Source organism: Abramis brama (assembly GCF_963993115.1).
Source record: "Abramis brama genome assembly, chromosome: 8".
Lineage (NCBI taxonomy): Eukaryota > Metazoa > Chordata > Actinopteri > Cypriniformes > Leuciscidae > Abramis > Abramis brama.
This window is the reverse complement of record NC_139970.1, coordinates 34581585-34597518: the sequence shown is the minus strand read 5'-3', so window position 1 is coordinate 34597518 and position 15934 is coordinate 34581585. Positions and strand designations below refer to the sequence as shown.

General features: G+C 37.9%; 1 protein-coding gene across 1 annotated transcript in view; it reads right to left on the bottom strand.

Annotated features, from left to right (window-relative positions):
* Positions 1 to 15934, bottom strand: part of pdia5 (protein disulfide isomerase family A, member 5) — a 62247-nt gene that overhangs the window by 37322 nt on the left and 8991 nt on the right. The window contains exons 2-7 of the mRNA XM_084123174.1: positions 15181 to 15307; positions 8139 to 8226; positions 3551 to 3634; positions 3388 to 3433; positions 1768 to 1860; positions 298 to 358 (exon numbers count right to left, since the gene is read on the bottom strand). Of these exons, the coding sequence (XP_083979300.1) occupies positions 298 to 358; positions 1768 to 1860; positions 3388 to 3433; positions 3551 to 3634; positions 8139 to 8226; positions 15181 to 15307 (499 nt within the window). The remainder of the gene's footprint in view (positions 1 to 297; positions 359 to 1767; positions 1861 to 3387; positions 3434 to 3550; positions 3635 to 8138; positions 8227 to 15180; positions 15308 to 15934) is intronic.

Genomic DNA, 15934 nt, shown 5'->3' with positions numbered 1-15934 from the left:
TGATTCTTCATCTACAATACTTAACTACTGCAGTAATGAGCTTTTGGGCTCCTCTGAGCACTACACAAGGAACCAAGATGAGTCTTTGGAAGTTAAACTCTTGCTAATGGTACATTGACGAATGCTGGACATCTTAATGAGACCACGACCACATTCACAACCTGCATTGATTCAGGCACACTGACCACACTTTACAAGTTCTGTTTTGCTAGAATTTGGCACATCTTGCATGATTGCACACAGTTTGCATCATATGAAGTTTCTAGTGGTGGAAGATTACAAACAGGGGTGACTCACATGGGGCGTAAAACATCATGAGGATGGGCCGCTCCTCTTTTTTCAGCAGTTTCCGGAAATCCTGCGAGCAAAACAGGATAAAGTGAGTGAGTCAAACACTGGGTTGAGTGGCTATAACTTTAAGTAAAGTTTCAAATGATCTCAGTAAACCAACAAAGAAGAGCTGAGATTCCCTGGCCTCTTTCATTAGCATGGTATATTGCTTCATTACTCCATCACACACCAGCACAGTGTGGCTGTTTTTGACTGAATCTGCCACCGTCATCTGCAGTGTCTGATTTGTGTTTTTAAAAAGATGCTATTGCAGAACATTCAACTAAATTTATTTTAAATCTATTAAAGGTGGACAACGTAATTTCTTTCTATATAAAGTATGTAAAATATTTAATTAACATTGAGGGCCCTATTTTAACGATCTAAGCGCATGGTATAAAGCGCACAGCGCAAGTGCGTTTAGGGCGTGTCCGAATCCACTTTTGCTACTTTAACGATGGGAAAAGTGGTTGGCGTGCCTGGCGCGTGGTCTAAAAGGGTTTTCCCTATTCTCTTAATAAGTAATGGGTGTGTTTTGGGCGTAACGTGCAATAAATCAATCTGAGTCTCATCTCCTATTCCCTTTAAAAGCCAGTTGCGCTCACGCCATGGTGAATTGCTATTGCTATTTGCCAGCGGAAAGACTGGACGCGTCTCCAGAGAGCAAACGGATCTGCTCGTGCACGAGGTTAAAGCGAGCAAGCAGACCATCTACGGGACAAACCGGATTCTACCATATCCTTATGTATATAATATTAATCTTTTACATTGTAATCCTTTAATTTTTAATATTTGGCTAGTTTGTGTGCTGCTGCGCATCCCTGTGTGTGTAATAAGCAGAGTGTAAGTGCATTGTGCGACTCCCTATAGGCGCATATTACTAACATGCCCTTTAAATAACAAAAAAAATATTGCGTCATTGACTTTAGACCAAGGTTTTTGTTGGTCAATAGTGCAGTCTATTTCAGTTGCCTCAAAATAGCAACGCGCCAACAATGCGCCTGAATACTCCTTGTTTTCAGACCAGCACGCCCATGGGCGCACAAATAGGTGCAAATACATTTACTATATAAACAACGAGGCGCAGGACGTGAAAATGATAACTGCGTCGGGCTGAAACTAGCAAAAAACACTTGCAAGTGTATGGTAGGGCCATGAATTCATATATTCAAATTCAAATATTATCACAATTATAATTTCAACTCTGTGTCTTGAATTTTTAGATTCAACTTTTTTCAGGCATTTAAAACCACACTTGCTCCTGGATACACAGTCCAGCTGCCAGATTTAGCCTCTAGAGACAGAAGAATAGGAAGGTTCTTCTGATGCAGATTGCTCAGCTACAAGTCTTTTGTTCTGTTTGACATTCCCACACCTGATAAATACTCAGCAGAAAACCGATCTTCGCTGCAGTGTGCTTCAGAGAGCGATACTTACCTTCTCTGACTCTATGTGAACAACATCTTTAGCCTCAGGGTTCTCCTCCCACAGGGGGGCACCTGCAGGGTCTTTCAGGAAAGCCACCATGGACTAAAAGAGAAGTGAGAATAGATAGACACTTTGAAAAGAGACCATTAGAGAATCAACTTTCACTGCCAAAAGAAACTGCAAGTGCATTTATTTCTTTTTAACAGTGAATCACTGTGAGATTAGAGGTACGGATCTACAATAATAGGCTGTACACTACTGTTCAAAAATGTTTAATGTTTTGAAAGACGTCTCTTATGCTCATCAAGGCCGCATTTATTTGATCAAAAGACTTATTGTTGTGAAATATTATTACAATTTAAAATCTGTTTTCCATTTTTATATATATATTTTAATTGCAATTTATTCCCGTGATGCAAAACTGGATTTTCAGCACCATTACTCCAGTCTTCAGAAACATTTCTTACCGTATTATCAGTGTTGGAAACAGTTTTGCTGCTTAATATTTTTGTGTAAATTGTGATAAATTTTTTGAGGATTCTTTGATTAACAGAAAGTTCAAAAGGACAACATTTACTTAAAATAGATTTATTTGTAACAAATGTAAAATTATTTATTTTTAACTTTTAATCAATTTAATGCATCCTGCAGTAAATAAAACTATTACATTCTTTCATGCTACTAAAATAATTTATAAAAAAAAAAAAAATGCAACCACAAATATTTCTGCAGTATAGTACTCAGTTCATAAGTTCTTAGTATTTAAAAAAAAAAAAATCATATTAGTATTTGCAGTGGCATAAATTGGTTATTGAACATTTACATTTTGACTACTGAAATTTTGACTTTTGGTCATTTTGCTAATTTAGGTAATATTCCAAACTTGTTCTAAGCATGATCAAACTTGAACATAAAAAGTATGGAGATTTATCACCAATGAAAAAACTTTCACTCTTGCACAATTACACTAATTTATTTCCTAATCTATGAACCCTATACATTAGGAACGAATCACTCCCTTGACATGAAGTGCTCAAAGTACAGTGTTATTGCTATACCAAGGGAAAATGAAGAGCAATATGTGATACTTAACAGCAGGTACATTTAAAAAGAGCTCTCCATTTTTTCCACACCAGTGGCGCCAGCGAACATGTCCCATCACTGTTTCATCATCCAGCATAGCTCAGCTCATTCATTTTTAACATATTCACATTACAGCTCTCCTCATTCCAGAGCCATTCATCAATGCCTCGTCACATTCGCTCAAAATTGAGCTGAAAGGCGTGTGGAGAATGAGATAGGTGAGAGAAACCAATGGAAGACTAATTTGATTCGTCTACTTATGAAGCTTGGACTTCTGGTTCTTGAAGCTGAGTACTATGAAATAACAGCCATGGGAAAACTGTGGGCGTCAAGCGGATAAATAACAACAAAGAGCGAATCATCCACTCACAGATGACAGAGTATGCATCCGAAAATGCACAGACGAAATTTTCTGAAAATGCGGATTGTCAATCCATGTGTCTAACAAAGAAATATTGATAAACTGGATTCTGAAAGAGGCTTCAAAAAAGCTGTGATTTTCGTTAAAAGATGTCTTCATTAAAATGCAATTTTCTGAAAAATTACCTTAAATGTGGATGGTCTGTTGTATTCCGTGTGGAAGGTCCCATCCCTAAAAGGAACACAAAATTACAAGATGAATTGCTGAGCTCATGGTTCTCAGTAATAATTTGTAAGACCTTCATCTACCATTGTTACATGGATTTCAGAAAATGAAGACTATTCTTACTTGTAATGCAGGACCTCGACTCCTTTGGTTTTTGAGCTGGGATCTATCTTGACTTTTTTACAGAGTTTGCGGCCTTCTGAATCCCTGTGGAGGGAAACGTACAGAAGAAACATGAATATTCAATCACATAAAATAATCACATATAGTACATATAAAACAGTTGTTTTGATAGATATCAGCTTGGACAAATTTCCAATTTTAATAATTGCTTCCTTTTTAATTCATGTGTTGGAACTCCATTACAGTCGTATCCGACTCTGGGCGTTTGTATGGGCCATTTCCGCCATGCATAACGCCTTTTTCAGCTGTTCTATGCCAAGGCAGGTGATACTTTTGATGGTGTCGAGCCAACGTGTTTTTTTGGCGGCCTCTTTTTCTTGTTCCACTAACTGTGCCAAGCATTATAGTATTTTCTAGTGAAGTTGTTCGCATCACACGGCCAAGATGAGCCGCAGTTTGTTCATTTTTCCCTCAAGTGACATCTCTGGTTTAATGCAGTCCAGGACCTCTCTGTTGGTATCCATTGCTGCATGGTATTCTTAAGAGCCTTCTCCAACACCACAACTGTTTATTTTTTTCACATCCATATGTTGATATAGGAAACACAATTGCCGAAGGAAACACAATTGCTTGATCGAAGGGCCTGCCTGCATTTGCTCCTCCAGATTTGGTGCATGCTTAGCATTGCATTACAATGCTAATGAAATTCATTATTTCAGGTGTGCAGTCTCCAGTTTGGTCGATCATAGATCCTAAGAAGCATTTCATTTCTTCTCAGGTTGATGGTTACCTTAATTGCACCGGTTCCAGCTGTTGACATAATTTTTGTATTTTTGATGTTCAGGTGGAGTCCCATCTTTACACTTTCCTTAAGAATTTTTTATATAAATTTTTTTACTTTCAAGACCATCTTTGGTTTCTGCTAATAAGGTTGTCTCATCAGCATAGCAGAAATTATTGATATTTCTGCTGCCAATTTTCACATCTATTTCTGAATTTTTCCAGACATAATTTCTTAATTACAGTTTTGCACTTTGTTTTCTACCTGAATTCAAACTTAGTAATTGAATTGGATATTAAAGATATTATCAATTCAAGCATGAATGGCACACGAGGAAAACAAAGTTTGAAGCAACCATGTTCAGTACAGTGTCTACAAGCACAATCAATTAACTTCATACTTTTTGTACAAACACAGAGGCGAAAGCGAACATCAAGTCATAGCGAATTATGCTCAACAAATATTATAATCACATTATTCTATTATAACACAGGCCCTTGAAGGACATTTGTCATGCAAATTGATGCAGCCAAAAAGTGAAGTGATACAATTAATGTCCCAAGACATTTAATAAATTGCTGTAGCAGCAATATGAGACCGCTCATAGGAAGCGACAGATGACCACAGCAATAAGCTAATGTAAGGGCCACTTCTAAGTTTTGGCAAACCCTGTCAATCTTCTTTTTTTTTTTGAAGGACAAGACATTCAGCTTCCTTTGCTTCAGTGTATTATACATAAAGTCTGCCTGCTTGAATTCAGAGCCACAGGTCTCCAGATAAGATAAGTTAAATGTTTTTTTCCTCCTCGCTCTGCTTTAGTGACTTCTCACAGCTGAAGAGCATGCTTCAAAAAGTCCTGAGCATTAAATGGATTTTGTAGGAATATGTGGTACTGGTGATAGACATTGTGTAGACAGCAAACATTCCACAATCCGGCACACTTTTCATCCCAAGCAGGACTCGTCGACAATAAGACCTGCCTGATGTCTCGGGGTCAGCGTAAACGTCGCTCGGGATAGTTCACACAACTGTCACTTGCCAGATTTGGGCAGTGCTGCACCACGAAAGTTTATCATTTGCAAGTGTTTTTAAGCCTTGCCAATTTAAATATTCAAGCGCATGAAGACACGAAAGAGAACTCCATTCAATAGTGTGAGAAGTTGTGTGCGCGCATTCACATCATTTCACGCCAAAAATTTTTTGGAGTCACAGCATTATTAAGGCTATTGATCAAAAACAAAGGCAAAATTTTGGCAGGGCAAGTAAAAAAAGTTACCGCTGGACCGACCGGGTCAGTAGAATGTTTTTTTTTTTTTAAGCATTAATTCCATGTGCTTTATTGTGGGAAATATTAGATATGTTAGATAAACTTATCTAACATAAAATCAATGTAGCATGAAAAGTAGCTAGATTTAAACATCAAATGTCTTTTATCACAAGTAGTAAAGTCATTTGGACCCTTTCTACATGACATTTGCAGCTCTCAATTTTTACACAAAAAGTTAACATTTATCACGCTCAACTGTTACTCAAGTTAAAACATTATCAACAATCAACAATATTTTAAATGGAAATACAAGTTAAATAAATAACAATTACACATTTGGTTTCAAACTAGCAAGCTCTAGAAATTTAAATTTGATGTGCATTTCAAAAACAGAAATGGCAAATCATAGAAAATGAACTGCACATTTAATATTTAGTTTAACTTCCTGACTGAGGCTGACGATCAATTTTCTGAAAATTAAGTATCTACTTTTAACTGGCCAATTGATGAAAAAACAAATACAGCCTTTGTTTCTAAGGGTTTCTGGCCCTATTTGTATCCTATTTATGGCAAAGTGCCACAGAGGGATTCAAAATTCAGTGCTCGCTAAATTCATAGCACAAAAAAAATGAACACTCCAGTTCCAGACAAATCCATCTTTGTCATACAGCCAATGACAAAAAACAAAACAAAACAAAAAAACAACAGCAACAGAGCACTCTATCTTAACACTCACACCTCAACAGAATCTGAGAACAGAAAAGACCCACGATTACCTGGTCCCACTGTCACCGCACATACGCCCACACCCTCCCAAAGAGATCCAGATCGCTCTATTGAAAAGACTTCCCTTCCCTTGAGCGATAATGAGCATGGAAATGTATTACATAAGGACAAATAAGAGCAGAGAGGACTCAGCAGCGATCTAAAGCTCCATGCTAATGGAAATTCAAAGACACAGAATTCAATTATGCTTCTGACAGCATCCGCCCCCAACCGGCTCCATCCCTTAAAGGTAGATGAGACACCATCATTAGCGTTCCACATTTCCCACATAACGCCTTTGTGGGAGAACCGATATAGGTGCGGTGGAGATCAGAGCTCAGTCTGTCATGTGGGAAACTCAATTAGGCATGCTGTGTGTTGAACGAACTGACTCAGGATCACAGATGGCAATAAGCACACATGCGTAGACATACACCTTCATACCCTCCTCAGCCTCTATGAAATAATTGGTCATCCTTTTCAAGCACCATACGCTATTCTAAAGCATGAGTCATGGGTCAAGTCAATAAGTTTTGCGTGCAGGGGGGTTTGGAAGTGGGTATCCAAGGCTCAAAATTGCGAAAGAGGAAAAACAGTTAGTGGCCGAGATTGCTGTCTTCAAACAAGTTGAGTGGAAAAAATTAAGTTGAAAGCCAAGAAAAGTTTGAAGGTCCGGAGAAAAAGTAGCTGGCCTATTTCAACAAATTTTCACAAAATATCCAATTGGATCGTTCAGACTCCAGGATTATTGCATTCCCATCTTCTTCACACTGATCCCACTCTGTCCATGACCTACTTCCTTAATGGTATACCCCAGTGGACTGCAGTTGGCCATCTCTCAGGTCCCTGTCATCTGTAGAAAATGTGTGGGCATATCTCTGCTTTGCTCTATCACACTGCTGCCTGTGAGGAGTTACTTTTTTTAAACCCAGCTTTATATAAGTTGTTCACAAGGGGACTCAATGTACCCAAGATGGTCTCAAAAAGGTGCTTTATGGATTGGTTCTGGAAAAAGAAACGATGCTTGGCTAAGATAGAACAAGCTTCACATCCTACCATTTATCAAGAAATGATTCAGAGGCAAGCTTTGATTGCTAATTATCAGAAACATCTTAACTACTTTCATGATATCTCTTTCTAAAAGCAGAGAAATACGCTGAGAAGATGCTGAGCTGTAGCACTCGCATGAGCTGAACTACAATGCAATGGATTGTAAAAAAAGTATGTTATATATAATATGAATAGAGTAGTATAAATGAAACTCAGACATACTAGCATTACGTTACCTACCAGTGTCAATTGACTGCTATTTATAAATCCTTTCCTGTGGCCTCATGGGATAGTTAAGTGTCCACTGAATGTGCACTTCAGAATCTCGGCGTAGTAGGTCATCCGGGTACTTTTTGCCTGGTGTTTTTCGAATGCTATTCGGACATACTACTCTGTTAGCGTACTTTTTTCCCATACTAAGTATTCGATTTCGGACACAGCATAATTCTCCTGGACATTTTAAAATAAAAATAGTTCAAGGTTCTACATTAACATACAGTTTGACCAGAAATATCCTCTCTAGTCTAAAAACAGCATCTATTACCTTCATACCGCATGTATTGCCGTTTATATTATTACGTCACAGCTGATATAAAGACACAATATCAGTATTAGAGAAACACCAACAATTTGATCAGGATGTCAGCTGCCTCAACCTTAGTGGCAAAAAAGTACACAAGCAGTAAACCTGCTCAAATACAAAAGCCAAATCGATGGAGACTCACCCACAATTCACCCAGGCGATGGTACCCTGACCTTTCACGGCCTGAGCCACATCAGACAGCAGCTTTAGATGAGAATCTCCAGACGAAGCTGAGGACACACAAAAAAAAAACACATTAAGAAGACTGTAGAAGAGACAGTAACACCCTTAAATATCATAAGCTTGTATCCAGTGTAAGCGGATGGTCTCCAACACTGTCCCCATGGCACCTGGAAGCCCACATTGAGCCTGCATGTCGCCCACAGAGAGCACATGCTATTAATAGCCTCAATTATAATGCTTGAATTCACTTCATTTCTCTTTTTTTTTTTTCATAATACATGAAATTAAAGAAAATAACTTAACATTTTACATACCATTAAAATATTTAATGTTTTTAAAATTATTTTACAAATGAATTTTCACATTTAGCCAATGCTTCTGATCTGCATTCTCATAGCCTACTTAGCAAGCCATTGCTAGTTCAAAAGATCTCCGTGTGAGTGAGTGTGAGAGAGAAAATCTGTTTTGTATAGTGTTTTGATTGGCGTTTACATGAAAGTTTTTCATTCTGATTGCTATTAGTCAGATTAATAACCGACTATTAGGCTGTATGTAAACACAGATACTTTGAACTAAAATATGTTTGCAGGGCAATATATGAATACATACAAAAATAAATAATTACAAAATTAAATTAAGGAAAAGGAATGACGTGGATTCACATACAAACATGATTTCTATCACTCTCTTCAGAATAACATTTCAGGTGAAACACGGGAGTATAAGTGACTGTAAATACTTTATAAATGTTACAAAAATTCCCATTTCAAATAAATGCCGTTCATTTTAACTTTCTATTCATCAAAGAATCCTAAAAAATAATCACAGTTTACACATAAATATTAAGCAGCACAACTGTTTTTAACGTTGATAATAATAACAAATGTTTCTTGAGCACCAAATCAGAATATTAGAATGATTTCTGAAGGATCATGTGACACTGAAGACTAGAGTAATGTCTTAATAAAATTATTATATATAAAAATACAAAACAGTTATTTTGAATTGTAATAATTTCACAATATTACTGTTTTACTGTATTTCTGAGTATAAGAGACTTCTTTCAAAAACATTAAAAAGATCTGATATATATGTATATACACACACACATATACATACACATATACATACATATATATACACATATACATACACGCACATATACATACATATATATATATATATATATATATATATATATATATATATATATATATATATATATTTTTTTTTTTTTTTTCATACACACACACACATACACTACAGTATTTGATGAGTACATTCATCCAGATGTTCATAAAATCAAACTTAAGTTTTTTTTTTTATATATATGAACTCAAGTTCACATAAAAAAGCGGTCTGGTCTAGAAATGCATACATAGTTACGGATACGGTACATTGTTGCACATCCATCATTTCTTTAAAATGTGGGGTGAAGGTTCTCATTAGGGCAAGTGCAATATTTACAACGTTTACTTGGTGATAAAAAGGGTAGACCTAAAATGTTTTCATCAAATATAAATGAATAAATAATATATATTTTAAAAATCCATAAAAAGTAAAGTGAATGTTGTTCTCCAATTTCACAAGCTTTTCAGCCCATAGTTCTCACTTTGATAATGAAAGCAATTTGCCAACACACCTCGGTATGGAACAACAGCGCACAGCGTGAAAGTACTAAGTGTAAAAACACAGTGACAGTTTTACTACACCACAGAACCTGCAATCTGCTTTTGTTCCCATTAATCACACCGGCCAAGGTCAAAGGTACAATCATTTCAGGGTTCTGCCAATCAGTACGTCTTGGTTTTAATCTAATGAACCAAGCTGAATACCTTTTTGAATGAGAAGTGTCTGTTTACCACCTGATCATGAATGTGTTCCTATAGTCTAAAGCAACTATCACAGTTAGCAGGATGCATCTAATGGAAATGCACAGGATGAGCAGCGCTAGTCAGCCATCAATCAAACGCACTGTTCGATACACAGTCTTATCCAATGACCTCATGCGCTCGAAATGAGTCGTGAATTATGAAACTAATAAATCTTGCACAGCAAAACCTTGAGAGGCTCTTTCCTTGCTTTGTGGGTGGGAGATTGTTTATGGACTGTTCATCCATACGGTACCCATAAATGGCCCTGTGCCTGCAAGATTTGCTAATAACAGCCAGGAGCGATGCAAATTAATATGCAGTGTTAGGGGATGTTTTTTTTCTAATAGCTGGGAGAGAGAAAAACATTACATTAAGTTGAGGGTGCTGAAGTTTTTATGCTTCGCTGTTCTTTAAGTTCTTCTCTGTCTATGGCCATTAGATTTATATTTACTCAGCTAATGAGTGTGGTAAGTAGAGAAAACTCCAAGTGTACAGAAGGTCAAGTATGTAAAGGCGCCAACATGCTTTTGGCAGTGAAAGCAAACTTGACGTACCTATTGTGACATACAGTATCTCACAAAAGCACCCCTCACATTTCAGCAAAGATTTTAGTATATCTTCTCAAGGGACAATACTATAGAAATTAAACTTGGATATATTTGAGTAGTCAATGTGCTGCTTGTATAGCAGTATAATTGAAAATAACTCAACATACAGCCAATATTGTCAAAATAGCTGGCAACAAAAGTGAGTACACCCTACGTTATAATAGCTGTACATCGTTTAACCATGCAAAGCCACATGTCCTATTCATAATGTTCATGTTTTTGTCTGCTTGACAGGACCATACAAATTTGTGTATCTTTTATTAGAGCAGTTACAATTTGTGCTTTAAGTACAATTCTCTCATACTGACCACTGGATGTTCAGCATGGCACCTCATGGCAAATAAGGATTTGAGAATTAGAATTGTTGCTCTCCACAAAGATGGCCTTAGGCTATAATATGATTGGTAACACCCTGAAACTGAGTTACAGTACAGGCCAGGGTCATACAGAGGTTTTCCAAGACGGGTTACACTTGGAACAGGCTTCGCAAGGGTCGATCAAATAAGTTGAGTCCTCGTGCTGTGCATCAGGTGCAGAAGCTGGCTTCAAAAAACAGACGCATGAGTTGTGCCAGCATTGCTTTAGAGGTTGCAGAAGCGGAAGGTCAGCTTGTCAGTGCTCAGACCATACACCGCACACCACAACAGGTCGGTTTGCATGGCCGTCGTCCCAGAGGGAAGCCTCTTCTGAAGCTGGCTCACGAGAAATCCCGCAAACAGTTTGCTGAAAGCAACCTGTCCAAGAGCATGAAGTACTGGAACCATGTCCTGTGGTCTGATGAGACTAAGATACACTTGTTTGGCTCAGATGGTGTTCAGCATGTGTGGCGACTCCCTGGTGAGGAGTACCAAGGAAATTGTGTCTTGCCTACAGTCAAGCATGGTGGTGGTAGCATCATGGTCTGGGGCTGCATGAGTGCTGCTGGTACTGGGGAGCTAAGCTTCATTGAGGGGAACATGGATTCCAACATGTACTGTGACATTCTGAAGCAGAACATGATGCCCTCCTTTCAGAAACTGGGCCGAACGTCATAATAACGGCTCCAAACACACCACCAAGATGACAACTGCAGAGGAAGCTGAAGGTGAAGGTGATGGAGTGGTCAAGTATGTCTCCAGACCTGAACCCTATTGAGCACCTGTGGGGCGTCCTCAAGCGGAAGGTGGAGAAGAACCATGTGTCTAACATCCAGCAGCTCCGTGATGTCATTATGGAGGAGTGGAAGAGGGTCCCAGCAACAACCTGTGCAACTCTGGTGAACTCCATGCCTAGGAGGACTAAGGCAATGCTAGAAAACAATGGTGCTCACTTTTGTTGCCAGCTATTTTGACAATAATGGCTGTGTGTTGAGTTATTTTCAGAGGACAGTAAATATATACTGCTATACAAGCAGCGCATTGACTACTCTAAAATATACCCAAGTTTCATTTCTATAGTCAGGGGCGGATTGGCAATCGGGAATACCGGGAACAATCCCGAACGGCCGGTCCATTTCAGGCCGAACCGGCCGGTGGGCAAAACCTTTTTTTTAAATGATTAGCTACCGTACCGGCCTGGCCGGCCGCTCAGCGGCAGCGGAACGCTGTGTGTCTGTGTGTGTTTCAGACCGGGCCAAACCAATACTTCCAATCTTGAGGGGGGATATGAGCGGCCCCTCCCAACTTGGACTGATCCTCGTTTTTCCTGACATCCGATTGGCTCAAAGGCGCGGGCGCCGATCAAAGGATTTTACTTTTGGTTAGGTTTGGGTTTTTGTGAATACAACAGAGAGACAGACGGTAAGAATGGCGAAAAGAAGGAAAGAAGAGAAAGAAATGGGTGGGGCCGAAAAAATACGAATGGAAAAAGAAAAAATTACTGTCATTGGATTAATATTATAACTATTATTATGTAGTAGGTGTAATGTAAATAGACACTGTAACTAAAAGAGGTTTGAATTTTTCTTTGTTTAATTTGCACACTGGATATGGTTTGGAGCTTTTAATTTTGAACTTTCAAAGTGCACCAGATTGATGAATTTAACATTAAAATGCACAAAATTTTCTCACGGGGGGGCATGCCCCCGAACCCCCCTAGAAGGACCGAGGTCCACCCATCACAGTTTTACCAAAAATCCTGTAAGAAACACTTGTATTGCTATGCCAATGCAGATTACAGCTTGTTTTAGTATTCAACACTGTGAAGTATAGTTGGACCGTATTAATAAATGTCACATTTTTACTTATTTCATCTGTTAACTCTCACTTGTTCCTATACTCACTCATTACATGGCATTAGTGGTTTTAATGAATAGGAGTTGGTATGCATATAATTAAGGGCGTGCAAAGATGGGTGGTGTTTATGATCATATAGTGGGCCGGTCTGGGCCAAAATGCCCGGGCCGATTTTTTGTCCCAGTCCAGCCCTGTCTATAGTATTGTCCCTTGAGAAGATATACTAAAGTGTTTGCTGAAATGTGAGGGGTGTACTCACTTTTGTGAGATATTATACAGTTATAGGTTATTGGCATATCCTGTAACAGAATCATAGCTGTCTCAATGAATTTTCCCTTAGGGCATGTAACACATACACTTCTAGCAACGCAAGCTTGACTTTATGCATCATGTTCCTAAATGTGCCAGGATGCAAATCACAATGGACATTCATATTGCATTCTCGGGCATAACAAAAGTATCTGCTTCTGTGGTGAGTTTCAGATTAAATACTGTCATGGCAGAACAGTAGACAATCCTGCTGAGCAAGTTAAAGTTAGCCTATTTATAGCTAACACAGGGTTGGAACAGTAAGGATTTTTTTGCTAAACTAGTTAGGCCAATAATTCTGATTACCTGCTCAGCCAACATTATCAACATTATGAGACGCCACCACAAAATAAATTATCACATGTTTATTGTTAGCAATGTACACAACCATTTAAAAGGTTAGTTCACCCAAAAATGAAAATTCTGTCAGTAATTACTCACCGTCATGTTGTTCCAACCCCGTAAGACTTTCATTCATCTTTGGAACACAAATTAAGATATTTTTGATGAAATCTGAGAGCTGTCTCACTCCTTCATAGGCTTCTATCGTAGGAGTGCGACTTCCTGTTGGGAGAGTGTACGTCTGCCGCAGCTCTCCGGTTTTTTAGATTTTAACTTGTTTTAATTTAGTTTTAATAAGTCCTATTTTAATTTGTTTTAATTTGTTTATCCAACTTTATTATCTTTTTGTCGAGTTGCCGTCCGATTGCGCGTGTTGAAGTCACGTCTGGGACAAAACAACTCAGTCAGCGATTCAAGAGTACCACGGCATCTTGTCACATTGTGGATCAGCAGATTGGATTTATGTTTTGGCCTCATCACTGGAGTGGCTTCATTCATGACACCTGCTCGAGTGGATCATCACCGCATCCTGTCACACCGTGGAGTTGTAACCGGAAAAAGGAAAATATTTTCATGGACCACGCATGAATTAATATCATTGACGGTCATTGGATTTGTATTAGACTCAGCACCTGGTAAGTGTTTCTCTAGGGGGAAACTTTTCTGGACCGGCAAAATGAAATTGCCTAGAAGCCTTTAAAGGAGTGAGACAGCTCTCAGATTTCATCAAAAATATCTTAATTTGTGTTCCAAAGATGAATGAAAGTCTTACGGGGTTGGAACAACATGAGGGTGAGTTTTAATCCAATAATTTAATTCACTGAAAGAATTTTAATTTTTTAATAACATTTACATGCACAGAAATATTGTGAAATATTATAACACATTAAAATAACTGTTTTCTATTTTATTTTAAAATATAATTTATTCCTGTGATGGTAACGCTGATTTTCAACAGCCATAACTCCAGTATTAAGTGTCACATGATCCTTCATAAATTATTATCATAAGCTGATTTGGTGCTCAAGAAACATTTCTTATTATTATAAATGTTGAAAACAGTTGTGCGGCTTAATGTTTTTGTGGAAACCGTGATACTTTTTTTTTTTTTTTCAAGATTCTTTGATGAACAGACAGTTCAAAAGAACGCCATTTATTTGAACATTCTTTTGCAACAGTCTTTTTTTTCTAGTGTATTTCCTTGAATATTGATTATATTTGCATTTTATTAAATAATTTTCATTAAAGGGTAACACTTTATTTACATGTTACATGTACCTACCATAGTAATAACAGTAAATTATGCATAACCAATTATCACCATAGTAATAACAGTAAATTATGCATAACCAAACCCTAACCTCAACTCTATAGTTAAGTACATGTAGTTAATTAATATTAACCAGTACTTATTTAAATAAGTACAATGTAACTACATCGCCTTAAAATAGTGTAACCCATTTAAGTTTACAAAAAGAAAAAAATATATGTTTTCCCTTTGCAAATATAAAATTTGCAAAAACTATACTAAAACACATCTATTGGCAATTGTGATTTGAATTAATATGTTTATTAAGATATCTTGGCATCTTTGGCAGCTAAAGCTGTAATACTTTTATTGCATCTGAAAAACAACAGTTTTGAGATAGACTGACCTGACTTGGTGTATAAAACAAGAACATTAGTTCTCGTCCTCAGAAGTTTCTTGAAATCCTTGTGGTCACTGACTTTCTCTATGAGTGGAGACACCTTCGCTGCCTGCAGGGCGGATGACACTGCGACCTGAGGAGGTGAGACAGACAGAAGTCATCAATTTTCACTGTCAAGGCCAAACACCACAGGCGGTTCAAAACAATATCCCAAACTGCATGACAATATAATTGTGGCATTTGTGTAGTCATGACAGTGTGTCAAACGGAAAAGAAACAACAACAGCCATTACAAACAAGAGCCAACATACCATAAAGGTAGTTACATCACATCAGTATACCCATATATCACTCTGTTACCGATTAGAAACAACTGGAAAGCAGCTTAACAAAGTCAGGGTTGGTCACAAATGCATTAAAAAAAATTCAATAAAATAAATAAAATTCTCCCAAAAGTGCCCTGAAATAGCTTCCGAAATTGTGCTCTGAAGTGAGACTTCTGCTGTTAAGATTATACTCTCTCTGCCACACTCTCCATCAGTCTTCCCAGTTCGGATGGAGCTAAGCTGATTACGTGACAACAGATAAAGGTGCTGTCATCTAAAGAAGAGGAAAATGACAAGATCAGGCAGGCCATGTCACAAACAGAGACAGTGACCCAACCTATCATACGTTCTTATCTCCCCACGCCACATGCTTGAAGGGAAAATACACTACCACAATGAGTAGAAATTAATGCTCATCCGTTAGTGGACGAGAC